Below are 14,716 nucleotides of genomic sequence, written 5' to 3' on the forward strand. Positions count from 1 at the left end.
TATTTCTTGGTAACAGAAATCAGTCTAGTACGAAACTTCTGAGTTTAAATCTTTGGTAAATTAGGGTAGCAAAACTGTGCTCCCGCATTGCAAAAGCAGCCATTCCAAAGGTACTAAACCAGATTGTCTGAACTTCATACTGGTTCGATTAACCTGAAGGTAACAGTTTTCTCTGCTTTAATACAGAGGTCTCAGGGTAGTAATCAGTTTTGGTTTACCTGCTGTGCGGCAAGTGTATTTGTTGGAGAATTCAGCTGTTCAAAAGGTAACTGACAGTCTCTCTCTGTCCCAGAAAAAGGGAGGGAGCATGATCTGGGGAAGATGCGGGGTTGGGTTCTGTTTCGTTTTTCAAGAGGAAGGAGAAGGAACTGAACTTCTCTGCTAGATAACATTCTTTAAGGCTTATAACAGAGGGCATGTTAAGGGACTAATCAGTGATGGATTCCAGCTGCACGTTGCAACATGTTGGAAAGCAGTAGGATGCTAAGGAAAAAAGGATCTATGAAAGCTCAGACTAACTGTCTGCCTGAGTAAGTTGTTTATGGAAATTTTTTTTTCTTTTTTCTTTTTTTCTTATTTTTTCCAGCGATGAAGGTGTTGTTATCAATGATGTCCTCCTTCATTACAAGCCAGGTAACAAGGGACACAGGGCAGAGTAATTTAGGATTTTTTTTTTTAGTCATTAAGCAACTGTTGTGTGCTCCTATTGAATTCCTTATTTTAGAATGAATAATATTTAGGAAGACAGCCTGAATAAAACTAAACTTCAATTCCTTTATTACTGGTGTTAAAAGTTTAGAATAAATGATTTCTGCAATAGTAAGCTTTGTTTTGTCTGAAATGTGACTTGACTAATAAAAGGTAGATTTACAGAGCTTTTACTGAAGTTTAGTCATAATCACAAGACTGCTGATCCATTAGGAAAACAAGAAGGAGAGAGTCTCCCTTCCCACATTAAAATGTGCAGAGTTTCTATACAATTTGTAACAAAAAATTAGCAGACATATCCAATTTACTACTACAGCAGTTTTGACTGCAAATCTCTTGCTCTTATTTTCTTGCAAAGCAGAGCTGCTGGCACAGAACAGGTACAGATCTTGGCTCCAGTCCTCTTTGTTCATCTCCCTGAGACTTTACTGAAGTTCCTTCAGAACAGGATTGTTGTGGTTTTGTCATGTAGTGAGTTTGATCCCAGTGCATCCCGTGACAGTGCTCAGGGCAGCATTTACAGCTCTGCATGGACTGAGAATCAAGTCCTAGCTGTTGGGACAGTCAACTCCGTCTTCATGTTTGTAAAACTTAAATCAGGCAGATGTGGCAAAGTAGCAACCAAGTTATTTGCATATGGTGTAGTGTGGTACTTTACATGTAGCTGTACTTACTGCCGTTTGTTTGTTTCCCTATTTCCCATCTAGTGGAACACATCTTTTTCCTATTTCTCACAGGCAGTTTGTAGCCAGTGCTGAGGACTAAATGTAGTTGCATTGTAGAGTCTTAATTTCCTCATTCTTTATTTGATTCTTGCCTCAAACAAGTGAATGGACAACAACAACAAAAAAAAACACCACAAATCATACCCATATACATAAAATATTCTAAGTGTTCTTTGGGGTGTTACCACCTGCCTGTAGAAGAAGTATCTCCATTTGTTCTGTCTACACATACAGAACTTAAATTCCACTCATGTTTAATTGCGGCATACAATTCATAAGTGTGTGAGACTGTAAGGGATACGGAAGTTCCTTTGCCTCTATTTTAGAGCATCAACTTACTTTGTGTAGTCTTACCTTGGTAAGTTTTAGTATTTTGTGCCAAAAGTGGCAGAAATTGGCTGTGCTGGCATTTTGGATTCAAAACAAGGACATGAAAACTAAATAAATAAACCACCTAACCTGTTCCTTTAAAGAGGATGGTTAGCCTCCTCACAAATTCAAGACTTCAAAGTGTAGTCTGTGTTGTGGCTGCCAGTGAGGTCAGATTGTGTTTGTATGCAAACATTTAGCAGTGCTGCTTCAACTAGTAGAGGCTTGCGCAGCATGAAGGGAACCACTGCCTTCCCTGTTTGTCTCACTGCTGGGAAGAGGAGCAGGTCTAGCCCTCTTCCAGCCTTGACTTTTTGTTCACAGGAAGTGACTACCTTTTCCTAGGGAGAGAAGTGATTTCAAACTAGTGAAATTGAGAGCCTAAAGAGGTCAAAGTAGCTCATGCAGAGACAGTGGCAGAAACTGCCTGGGTGCCTTGCTGGCTTTGATGAGAGCATCTTTGCAAAGGATCTGCTCCTTCCAGGTTAGATGCTTGTGTCTGACCTGGAAGCACACCTACCCACTCTGTTTATAAGTGGTATCGATGGTATTGATCATTTTTATTTATACCTCCCCCTCCCCTTATTCAAATGTTGGCAGAGATATTTGTGTATGGATGGTACTAGGAAACACACTCGGGTCTGGCTTGATCTGGCACTGATCTGTGTGGCCAGATGCATAGCAGTAAAAAGGAGAAAATAAAAGTGGACCAGCCATGGAAAGAAAAGGAAAGGGTGACTGTGTTGAAAAATCTGGAAGGAAAACAAAAAACAAAAACAAGGAATGTGAAAAAGACAAAGGCAGGACTTGATAGCTAAATTTCAAAATTCTAGGAGCAGAAAGTAATTATTCAAAAAGAAAGGCAACTGAAAGAAACGTTCAACAAACCTGTTCTAAAGAAGATTTTTGGTTTTGTGTCATAAAAGGATTAGAAAATTACTTGAATGAAAAGGAAGCATTCCCACTTCCATGGCTCTTACTGCTTTCATGCAAACTGATCCTCTGGTGATGCTCTTACTGCAGGCTCCTGGGCTCATTTGGCTGTTTGCTTTCTTCTAAAATCACATGGAAGGTGTTTCCTTTTGCTCTAAAGGGGACATTAAGTTGTCCCTCCTACCTTCACACCAAACGGTTGGAATTAAACTCATGAAAGAATAATTGAGTCAAAATAGAATCATAGAACACTGTCAGTTGTGGATTCTATGGATTCAGATCTGTATTCTGGGTTTTGAGTCAGTGTATGAAGAGCAAAGAGGCTGGTTCACCAAGAGAATGCTCATTACTTAAGATTCCTGGCATTTTATGCAGTAAATATTTTAATTAATAATATCAGAATTCATGGCTGAGAGCTACTCATTAATTCTGTATTAGAGTGAAATAAAGTCCCAGAAGTTAAAAGATGGCTGTTCCTACTTCACTCAGAAGCAGCTGTGCTAGTGCTTTTACTTGTACTTGAACTTTCAGTTCCATGTAGAACAAAACTGACACCAGTGTGCATGGTTTGCAGCTACATGTAAAATACAATCTCATTCCTGGAATCCCAAACTAACAAAACTATATGTATTTTTAGGAGCAATGGATCTTTGGAAAATATATTTGTGAAGTCTTTTTTTTTAAGTATTGAGGAAGGTTGTTGCTTCAGAAAGCAAGACAAAAAAGAGCACAGTTCCTGAAACATGTAAAGTTTGGATTTCCAGAAGGTTTTTCCTTTGTTTGCTTGTTTTGTTGCCTAGAAACTGACCTAAATAAGACACTCCATGTAGGCAGAGTGTTCTTCAGTGAAGGCTCTCTAATGGAGAAGGGCTGTCTAATTGATATGGCCGGAAGCACAAAGTATGCACCAAGAGTGAACACCCAACAGTCATTCTGTCAAGGCAGCAAGTCAGTTGTGCAAGACAGAGACCCTTCAGTTCCAGCTGTCATGTAAGCAGATAAATTAACATTCATCTTTCATTTTGCCAGCTGTTTTGGCTACCATGGATAAATAGTTGTACTTTTTACTTTAATCCCAATCTGCCCAGTAACTTTAAAACATCCATAGCACCCATATGTAGGTGTGAACTGGAGGTAGAAAGATACATCAACACGTAGTCTCCTTTCCCACCGTGCTGTGGAGAACATGAATTTCAGGTATGTAGGCAAGGTGGAGTGGAGACAGGAACCAGAATCACCATTACTTGGTGCTGGCCAGAAAGCCACGGGACTGCAAGGTATTATGCTTCCAGAGGGTCCTTGAAGAACATACCATAAGTGAACATTTTTCATATATATAACCCATCATTACTCGGCAACAAGTGAAAAAGTCACATAGCATAAATTCAGCCCTTGGCCTGGAGCTGACTGGATATTTATACAGCATTGACTGCCCAGAACACTTTTGCTTGAGATGATACTAATCGTTTTTATTTTGTTTTCAGAGAATTTGAATCAAACATCATCATTAATAGTTACTGTACAGAACAGTTAATAACCTTTTGTTCTTTTTATTATCAATAAATTTTTGTTCCTGGCAGTTCAGTATTGTATACTCAGTACAGAATGAATACTTCAAACCCACAAGATTTTCTTACTCATAATTGGATGAAAATAGTGCAGTTCTATTTTGTAGATTTTCATGCCTGTATTACTTCTTCTATTGTAAAATATGGAAGACGAAGTTTGTTTGGAATAAAAGATCCCAAACTACCAATTTCTGTGTTCAGACTCTTACACTAAAGTCTTACATGAATGCCTTACATTTGTCTCATGAATAGAAATAGCCTGATTTTCAGAAATGCTGAATGTCCTCAGTTCCCAGTGACCTCAATGGACTCTGAAGAGCAGCTCTAATATCTGAGAGTTGTGCTCCCTTTTTTTTCCCCCCTTCATTTTGAAGCCTAAATACAGATTTATAAGCCTAATTATTAGAAATCCAGATGTGAGAATTTGGCCTGGAAAATAGCATACCTAATTTCTTTATTCATTGATCTCTTCTTCCTCATCTTCAAATGTTTCTTCTCCATCATTTGCTGTAGCTTCCTGGTATTGCTGATACTCTGACACCAGATCATTCATGTTGCTTTCTGCTTCTGTAAATTCCATTTCATCCATCCCTTCTCCTGTGAACCAGTGGAGGAAGGCCTTTCTCCTGAACATGGCTGAAAATTGCTCAGATATCCTTTTGAAGAGCTCTTGAATGGCTGTACTGTTGCCAATGAATGTGGAAGCCATCTTGAGGCCACGAGGTGGTATGTCACACACTGCCACCTTAACGTTGTTTGGAATCCACTCCACAAAGTAACTGCTGTTCTTGTTCTGGATGGCCAACATCTGCTCATCAACCTCCTTCATTGACATGGGACCACGGAAGACAGTAGCCACTGTCAGATATCTCCCATGCCTTGGGTCACAGGCTGCCATCATGTTTTTGGCATCGAACATCTGCTGGGTGAGCTCTGGAACAGTGAGTGCTCGGTACTGCTGGCTGCCTCGGGCAGTCAAAGGAGCAAAGCCTGGCATGAAAAAGTGAAGGCGTGGGAATGGGACCATATTCACTGCCAGCTTCCGGAGATCAGCATTGAGTTGGCCAGGAAAACGCAGGGAGGTAGTTACCCCACTCATGGTAGCAGAAACCAAGTGGTTTAAATCACCATACGTTGGAGTGGTGAGCTTCAGGGTGCGGAAGCAAATGTCATACAAAGCTTCATTGTCGATGCAGTAGGTTTCATCTGTGTTTTCAACCAGCTGGTGGACCGAGAGCGTGGCATTATAAGGCTCCACCACTGTATCAGAAACCTTTGGAGAGGGCATGACACTAAAGGTATTCATTATCCTGTCAGGATATTCCTCTCGTATTTTGCTGATGAGCAGGGTTCCCATGCCAGACCCTGTCCCTCCTCCCAGGGAATGAGTGAGCTGAAATCCTTGCAAGCAATCGCAGTGTTCACACTCTTTTCTCACTACATCAAGTACAGAATCAACCAGCTCTGCCCCTTCTGTATAATGTCCTTTGGCCCAGTTGTTTCCCGCACCAGTTTGTCCTAAAACAATATACAATTGGAGAAGAAAATATACAAAGTTACCAGTAGCATTTGGGCACCTAATGGAGTCACATCACCCGTAAAAATGAGCTGCTATTAATCTGTCAAGTAGGTAACACTGCTCTTCAGTTTTGCCTACAAATCTCTCTGCTAATATCAACCTAAGTTTTTTATACAGACTCCTTTTGCCTCAAATCCCCCATAGTTTTCATTTACGCCTTTGGGTGGCATTTTCTTTTCTGGAATTTAACTTTCCATAAATGCAAAGGTGGCACTGACTACTTGTTTTGAAAGCTCTCACACTCCCAGCCCTGCTTATTCCATAAACATACAGAGACTGTTTATATTTAAATGCTTTCTGTTTATAGGGATCATGATGAATAAAAAGCTAAATCACAGATGCACATTTCTAAATGAAAGCTTCTTGGACTGTTCTCACGTTTGCTCCTTTCAGACAGGAGGCACTGTTGTCATTCAAGGATGAGGCTAAGCTTCTGGAATAAGTCCTTTTTAATTTACTATATCAAAAATAATAACTTTTTCAATCAATGGTTACCTAGCCTGGATGTAAACACTGATCAACAGAAGCTTCATGAAAGATATTCCAAAAATTCAGGGGTTACCGAATGCTATTTAACATTTACTGGTTTCCCTAGAAACTCACTACTCTTTGGGATCTCCAAAGCAACTTGCCAAATTGAAAAATTTATATTTCACAAGCCCTTCATTTTGTCCCCCAGCTTCCATTTGCCTCTTATGTACCAGTCAGGATGGATAATCTGGATTCTCTGCTACATCACTATTTTATTATTAGATAACAAAGATTAAATAGGGGGCCAGCCTTTAATACTCATGTTCCTCACAGTGACTACTACATATGTACACCACGCTACCAAATTCAGTCAGTAGTACTCCTGTAAGTAGTCATTGGAAGGAGTAATAATTTCACAATCACATATATCCACTTCTGCATGGTTCTCCAAGTCCTCCCTTCCTTCCTACTACCATGCCCCAATTCAATTCCCAGTGTGCTGTGCTGGTGCCAAACATACAGTTCTGGGAACACAGCTAGCTGGGGTATTGTTCAAATATGACACACTTCATTTTCACTGCAAAAAAACGCTCGATTTCCTCAAGATTTATCTGGTTAATTGATGCATTGTTCTATATGCTGCTATGTTTTTCTCTCTTTGAATCTAGGAGGGTCAGCACTTCCTGTCCAGCTGGACAAAGCACAAAGTAATATCCTTCCAGAATTAAATATGCTTGCAACCACCTGCAGTGTGCTTGAGCGGGTCCCCTACTAGAGGCACAGATCTGCACAGCACAGGACAATGCTACTTCAGATGCAGAAGGATCTTAAAACCAAAATCTGAGTTTTAAGAATATATTTTGCAGAACATCCCCTGTACGTTCTATTGCCCTTCTCCACTGGGCAGTGAGAGAATAGGAGAGAACACAAAATAGGAGCAAAGAATTAGGAAAGAAAAAAAATGGATATTATTCTCAAAAATGTGGAAGTTTTGTGTTCATTAACCATCAGCAGTATGACTTGATTTGCATTGGCTTAGTCTGCAAAATAAATTAGGAAGTAAAACACATAATACAGAAGTGGATCAGTCCTCCCTCAGGACTAATTCACACCACAGGATCTCCCAGAAGCCCATACGATCACTGCCATTCTATCACATTAACACGGCCCTTGTATCTATACTGCAGTTTAACTGTAGCAGTGGCTGCCTACAACACCACTATCTGTTTCCCTCCTGCCCATGACTATCAGTTGCTTGTGTGTTAAACACTGCACTCACCTACTAGGCAGCCACCTGCCTGGGGTCTCCTATGTTTTCTGTGAAACCCCAGTGGATGTCCCCCACTTACCAGGTACCTACCAAAACTCTGAAAATCATATACTATACTGAAAATTGTAGACTTGGCAGATCTTTGCCCCCAGAAGCTCTGTTATATATGCAGCCAGCCTCTAGCTTCTCCCCCTTCTCACTGTTCACTTACTGAAATCTAATGTAAGTCTACAAGAAGCAATCCCAAAACTGATGCTGGTACCACCAGATCTTCCTACCGCTGTTTGTTTCTCAGTGCTCAGGTGTAAGGTTGAGCTAGACAATTGGCACAGAAGCCATTTGTCTAACAGACAAAAAATAGCAGCTATTTTCTGAAAACTTATTTATCTCCTTTCCTCTCTCTACTACTTGAAATAAAAGACAAACCTAGGAAGAAAGACTGGTAGCTTGCATACTAATGCTTAGAAGACAATTGTGAACAGCCTTGGTGCAGAACATACAATGTGATTTAGAGAGGGAAAGACAGCTCCTTTGACTGGCTAACAGCCATTTGTGTTTATCACCATCAGTTCAGACAACAAACTGGAGAGATACCTATGTAGAAAGAGCTAACAATGATGTAGGCAGAAAAGGAATGAGAAATTCAGAAGCATACAAATGAAAAACAGTCAACAAAAATAGTTACATCAGACTGTTCATAACAGATACTTGCAGACAACTCTATGCCATTAGGGAGGCAAAAGACCTGCTGCTCTCCTACAGCAAGTTCATTCCATCTGTGCTTCTTCACCCTTTACATCAGTATCCTGCAGCATTAAAGTGGAAAGATTATGTCTGCATCCACCTCAATCTCCCGCTGGCCTGAGGTAAAAATCCCTGTATGTATCCGGTGCGTGTGATCAGCTACTTAACATATCTGAATGAAGTTCTGATTGAGGGTCCACAGCGACTTGCTACAGGTATGCACACATATATATGTATATGCATGCAGAGACTGCAAACATCTCCATCAGAATGAGCCCTAGCAGCCTGGCATACAGCAAGAATGGAACTGCCAGCCTCTGCCACAAAGTCCTTTGTGGGCCCAGGCTGGATTTTTAAAAGAGAAAACAAAGTGCTTTGTTGGCTTTTAATACAGAAGATCATTACTTCAGCACTCAGGCAGCCATTCTGCACTATTCAGCAGGTTGGGAGGACGGTGCCTGATGCTGGCAGGGCCCTCCGTCAGATACGGGTTCATCACATGCTGCTGGTTCATTGTTAGCTTGTCAGGAAGGGAGTGCAGTGAACTGAACTATTGTTAAAGACACTAAATTGATTTTGTTCTGGTTTTACTGGAAATATGCTAAACTGTACAGTTCCAACACAGGTATTTCCAAAAGTTGTGTGAATTCACTTTTAAGGGGCTGCTGTGGTACACACAAGAGAAAAGAAGTAGAAGTAAAAACCTGAATATGAAAACTTGCCTCATAAAGCTGCCTATGACTTTTCACACCAAGCTAACTTGTACATATAGTAACTTAAAATTCTTTTGAAAGAGATCCTTAACATCACTGCTACGGATCATATGAGAGAAAACTAGCAATAAAACTTCAGTTGAACTCAGTTAAAGGCTTAGTATGAATCTATGGCTTCTTATTCCCCACCTCAACAGAGGGAGGTTGAGCTACAGTTTATTTCATACCACCCAAACAATGTTTATCTTTTCTCTGACCATCCCTGGCACTGTTTGTTATGTTAACACAATATACCAAACTAAGCCTGCTTTGGCAGGAGGAAGCGTGGCCAGCGCAGACATGGAAACCAGAAGGCCACTAGAGACCTCGTGGTAGCTCTCATTCAGGCTTCCTGTTTGAGTGGTTCTCTTGACTTTCACACACCGCCTCTCCTTTAGTGCTAAGGGACCGACAGCACTCCCGTACTTCCTAAGGATGCTATGAAATTCAATCATGGTAACAGTCACTTTTAAGCTTACATGGGAAGTACTACAGAAGTGCAAAGTAAAAACAGTAAAAGTCAGAACAGCCCTCTCCAAGAACACTGCAAAACCTGAAGTTCCTCACATGCTGTCAGATTGTTCCGCATTGTGTTGGAAAATAACCCAGTAACTGGCTCTACGAGTGGTTTCCATTGTGTCATTGGCCTTCCTCTAGTGTTAACTATACTATACTGTAAGGCTCCATTGAAAGAGTTAAATTACACAGCCTTTAAACAACTTCATGCTCATGCATTTAATGTGATTTCAAATCAAGAATAGTTTGGTTGGTTTGTGGTTTTTTTTTTCCCCCCTCTGCTTTCCATTTCCTGCAGAATTTCCATGCATTTTGTTGTAAATAATTGGTCTCAGGTTTTCATTAGCATACATTTACTTTCAGTATATTTGAATGCTATCTGATGAGTAATCATAGGAAACTTTCAGTAGTTTGCTAATTGAAGAAACAATTAACAGAAGAATGACTTCTTCAGTTAATGGGATCTTTCGGCTGACTTACAGATAACTGAAAATGGATTGTTAAGCTAATAAAGTTTTTCAGTAATACTATGAAATAGGGAGGAGGCAATATAGTTTAAATGTTTTTTTAACCATTCATTTCTTTTTCTTCCTTTGTAAGTGACATCCACATACCAAAGATGAAATTATCAGGCCGAAAGAGCTGACCAAAAGGACCAGATCGCACACTATCCATGGTGCCCGGCTCCAAGTCCACCAAGACTGCTCTTGGCACGAATTTCTGGGCTACAATGAAAAATAAGCACATCCTTAATGTTCTGGAAAATATTGAAACAGTTACAGTATTTAACATACAGTTATATTGCTTATTATTAGTCTAATACAGACTGCATATAAATATTTCCTGTAGAAGAAATCATAGTAGAAGATGAATCCAAGCACGATAGGCACAAAACAATTCCCACTGAACAACAGACTTGATATCAGATGTCAATGGAATATTACATTTTGTAAGCATTTACAGACTAGACATAAAGAAGGGAAGTTTGAGTACAAAAAAAAAAAAGAAGTTGAATAATAAGGTAGACAATCTTCTGTGTATAAGGGGTGAGTGCAGGATTAATGTCCAAATCATGTAATATCCCAAGTTGCATTGGACCCATAAGGATCATGGGTCCAACTTCTAGCTCCACAAGAGAGCACCCAAAAAACTCAAGACCATAACAATGCTAAAAAACATAACTTCTCATGCTTGAAGGACTCACCATCAGTGAGAGAGCTATTTAGTGCAGGTGGCAAACAACTGATAAGAGCATCTACCACAAAGCACAAGTACGTAGTTGAAACTGCTCAAGGAAATTAAGGCAAATACCATAGAATCCTAGAGTCACCAAGGTTGGAAACGACTGCTTGGGATCATCCAGCCCAACCATCCACCTATCACCAATATTTCCCACTAAACCATATCCCTCAATAAAACATGTAAGTGCTTCTTGAACACAAATACGTTAAGCTAAGCTGAACAGAGTACAAAACACTTTAAGTTCTTCTCAACGACCAAAGGACTCACCGTCCCTATTTTACATAACAATACCTTCCAACACCAGTCTGACTCAAAGGACTTTGGTGCCTTTAGCACCTTATTAATGAACCACCGTTACCCACGGCCCGACTCTTTCAACCCACCAAACAAAAACGGCAGGCTACAGATACGGGCTCACAAAATCAGCAGTTCAACGTGAGGCAACGGATAAGAGACAGCTGATGCGTTAATCACGCGTTACAAGAGCGAACGGCGATTAACAAACTTCCACGCAGGCTGTGCCATGTGAGACACTCCCTTCTCCCCGCCTAGGGAGGGGAACGCCAGCAGATGCTGGGAGGAGGGCGGCCACAAGCGCTTACAAGCTTACGGAACCGCTCTCTCCCGCATTCCCGGCTCCCTCCTCACGGAGCCCGTCGCCCAGCACCCCTCCCCGCCCCACACTTACAAGACGATTCGTTATAGTAGACATTGATCCTTTCCAGCTGCAGCGCTGAGTCACCGACATAGCCTCCGGCTGGGTCGATGCCATGCTCATCACTTATCACTTCCCAAAACTAGGGCGGAAAAAAAAAAAAAAAAAAAGAATTGAACAAGAGGGTTGGGAACTCCCCCGCCGATATCCACGGCCCTGCCCAGCTCCACAACGGCCACGCAGCGCGGCCCGGCCCGGGGCAGCTGCCGGATTCCAGTCGCGCCCGGCCCCTCCCTGCGGCGCTGCCCGACAGCGCCCGGTGCGGCACAGCTGCTGGGCTGCTCGGCTCCCCGCCGCCCCGTGCCCGCCGCCCAGCCCCGGCCCGCCCGCTTTGCGAACAGCTGTGAGAAATCCCGTTGGTTTCAACGTTCCCCGACGCCTTTTTCGGACGCCTGCTGAACTTCCCTGCCCGCCTGCAACCGCCCGAAGCGGCTCCCTTCAGCTCACCTTGGTCCCGATCTGGTTGCCGCACTGGCCCGCCTGGATGTGCACGATCTCCCTCATGGCGCTGTCCCGCACCGCACCACACGCCCCGTCCCGCCCGCTGTCCCGCCGCGCAGCCCGGCTCTGTCCCGCGCGGGCGGCGCTTTATGGGCTCTGAGGCGGCGCACTCCCCCCCCCCACCCTCCCCTTTCCCCGCCGCCCGCGCCAACGGCCGCCCCCTCCCGGGACCGCCCCACTCGGCCCTCGGGCGATGGGGGCACGTTCCGTTACTCTGGGGAGCAGGGGTGGGTGGCGGGGCGGTGCTCGCGGCCAACACGAGCGGCAGCCCCGTTGTGGGAGCCGGGGTTGGGTTGTGCGTCCTCGCCCTGCTTGCTTCATTCGCACCGCACGGAGTCACAGAACCGCTTGGGTCGGAAGGGACACTTAAATTTCACTTAGTCCAACTGCTCTGCGATGAAGGCATTCATCTGTCTGAGCATATCTTTACAGTCTGAATGCACCCCTTCTGCTGTGAAAGCCTTGGGTGCACAACCCTTGAGGCCAGAGCTGCAGAACTTCACTGTCCAGCTGAGTTTCTTAGGTTATAGAAAGATGTGAGATTAAAGGTAGCCCGCCTGGAACTTGGATGATCTTTCCAGTCTGCACACAGTTAAAATAAACCCCACAAATCAATATGTGAACCCCAAAAGCCCACAATTCTGTACCAAATCTGGGAGGTCTCTTCCTCCCTACCTGCCTGTTCAGTGCTGTGACATGACTGATAGCTAGACCATGAACTCTGGGAACCAACCTTGCCTTTTTGTAACTTTTTTTCAGCAGCTTTTTGCAAATGACCTCTGAGCAGCCCCTGCACACCACACTTTCTGCCATCAGTGAAGCAGATGGAGGATCCGTGCATTTGCCTTGCAAGCAGTCAGCACCACAGGACTGGCTACTATGTGCCTTTTTCTCTGCAGAAGGACTCAAATAAATGTCCTTCTGTCTGTGATCTGCATTTTTGGAAGACAGCCACAAGCAAGTCATTTGCTCAGCAGCCTGACTGTTGAGGTCATCTGGGGCTTTACTTGAATCTATATGTCCTTGAATGTATCTTGGAGGCCGGTTTTTCCACACTCTTTGCAGATGTTGTCATATACTGTTATGTGGTTCACACTTGCCATCAGAGCACTGCACTTTGTTCGAATCATTTCTTCTGGGATGCCATTTTTAAAAATTCCATCTCTAGATTTTCTCTTTCTTCCTATTCCACTGTTTGTCAGCTGGGCTTTGCTTGTTACTAATCTCAATCAAGGATAGAGTGATACCTCTTCTGTTAACCAGGCCCAGAAATCAGTTATAAAAATACACCTGTGGAAGACTTGTGTTAATAAATACTTTCAGCTCCAGACCCCATGTGTAAGAGCCAACATTGGCTTTCTCAGTGGCATGCTATGCCAGCAAGTCTCTCTGGAAGCTGCTTGTTGCCCTACCAGCACTTTATCATAGTCTCACTAGCAGTTGGCTTGGCTCCCCTGCTCCCTCCAGTAGCAAGTGTACTTATCTTGCTCTCCAGCTATTCTGGCTTGATGTTTACTGATGAACTCTGGCATACAGATTCATATCTGTCTACACTTTGGTCTCTTCAGTTGCTGGCACCACAGAAACAAAGGTCTCTGTGCCTTGTGGCCCTATGTCTAATTGCTTGGACCACCATACAGACACACACATAGAATAGAGGGTCTCCTCATTCAGAAAAAATAATCAATGTAGGGCTTAATAAGACTGAGGTGATCAAGCGCAAGGCAAAGCCTGGCAAGAGTGCTGATCAGCAACCTGTTCACAACCAGCCAGACCATTTTAAGCCCTTATACTTTTATTTTTCCATACTTCTGACTCACAAAACCACCTTTATCTCCCTCTTCCCTGTCTTTAATTCCTTCTCCACATGTACCCCAGTAAGTCATGTGCAATCCCAAAGGTGCTCTCATCCTGCACTCCCTAATGAATCCAATACCCCTCTTGGCAGTAAGCCCCACAGTTTAGTGAGCCTCTCCCACTGACTGATGATGAATGTCACACAATTCACAGACAGGTCACTTTCTGGGAAGCGTTGGGGCAGAGGCTCCTTTTCCCTGGGTATGTTCTTGGGGTTCCCCCACTTCCCATTGTTGCTCTGTGCTCCTCAGTGTTCAGAGAGATAAGCCTTCAATCACATAACTCAACAGCAGCCTTCAGAATCAAATGATATTTTTAGAATTAAAAGTAGTAGGCAGAAAGTGAAAATATATAGGCCAGTAAAGGGGTATAAGAAGAAATAAGAATATTGTAGTAGAGCCTTTAGTCCATGTACCTCCTGAAAAACTATAAGTACCAGCCAGTGCCTGTCTTTTTCAAAAGATTCCTCTGCTGTCTGAGAGCAGCAGTTGGTCAAATATTGTTCAGAGGCCGAAACTTCAGCCAGTTTCCCACACATACAAAGCAGTCAACTGAAATAAGTGCCAGGCTGCAGAACTGTCTGCGTGATGAAGTTGAGCAACAGTTTACCCAAAGAATTTGCATCTCACTTTTACGCATTTTAGAACTATTTAAATAGACAGTCAGACCTGAATCAACCTGCAGCTACTCTGTGTTTTCTTGCTAGTAATCTGAGAAGCAACACCCATTTGTTGGTCACTGAATGTAAATGTGCCTTTGAATCCTT

The 14,716-nt window shown here is 42.9% G+C and overlaps 1 protein-coding gene across 1 annotated transcript; it reads right to left on the reverse strand.

Moving 5' to 3' along the window:
• Nucleotides 1–4,177: 4,177 nt before the first annotated feature.
• On the reverse strand, nucleotides 4,178–12,192 carry TUBB6 (tubulin beta 6 class V). Its single transcript, XM_031588985.2, has 4 exons — nucleotides 12,040–12,192; nucleotides 11,566–11,674; nucleotides 10,250–10,360; nucleotides 4,178–5,821 (listed from the first exon to the last, which is right to left on the reverse strand). The coding sequence occupies exons 1-4, from the start codon at nucleotides 12,094–12,096 to the stop codon at nucleotides 4,758–4,760; spliced, it is 1,341 nt and encodes a 446-aa protein (XP_031444845.1). The 5' UTR covers nucleotides 12,097–12,192; the 3' UTR covers nucleotides 4,178–4,757.
• Between the last annotated feature and the right edge of the window lie 2,524 nt (nucleotides 12,193–14,716).

Source organism: Phasianus colchicus, chromosome 3, assembly GCF_987193195.1.
Source record: "Phasianus colchicus chromosome 3, bPhaCol1.hap1.1, whole genome shotgun sequence".
Lineage (NCBI taxonomy): Eukaryota > Metazoa > Chordata > Aves > Galliformes > Phasianidae > Phasianus > Phasianus colchicus.

Excerpts from the sequence above, each read along its gene's own strand:
- TUBB6 (XM_031588985.2), bottom strand. The coding sequence starts at position 12,096 with ATGAGGGAGATCGTGCACATCCAGGCGGGCCAGTGCGGCAACCAGATC. Across the intron at positions 11,675-12,039 it reads GCAACCAGATCGGGACCAAG|TTTTGGGAAGTGATAAGTGA; the intron begins GTGAGCTGAAGG and ends TTTCCGCCCTAG. Across the intron at positions 5,822-10,249 it reads GCCTGATAATTTCATCTTTG|GACAAACTGGTGCGGGAAAC; the intron begins GTATGTGGATGT and ends ATATTGTTTTAG.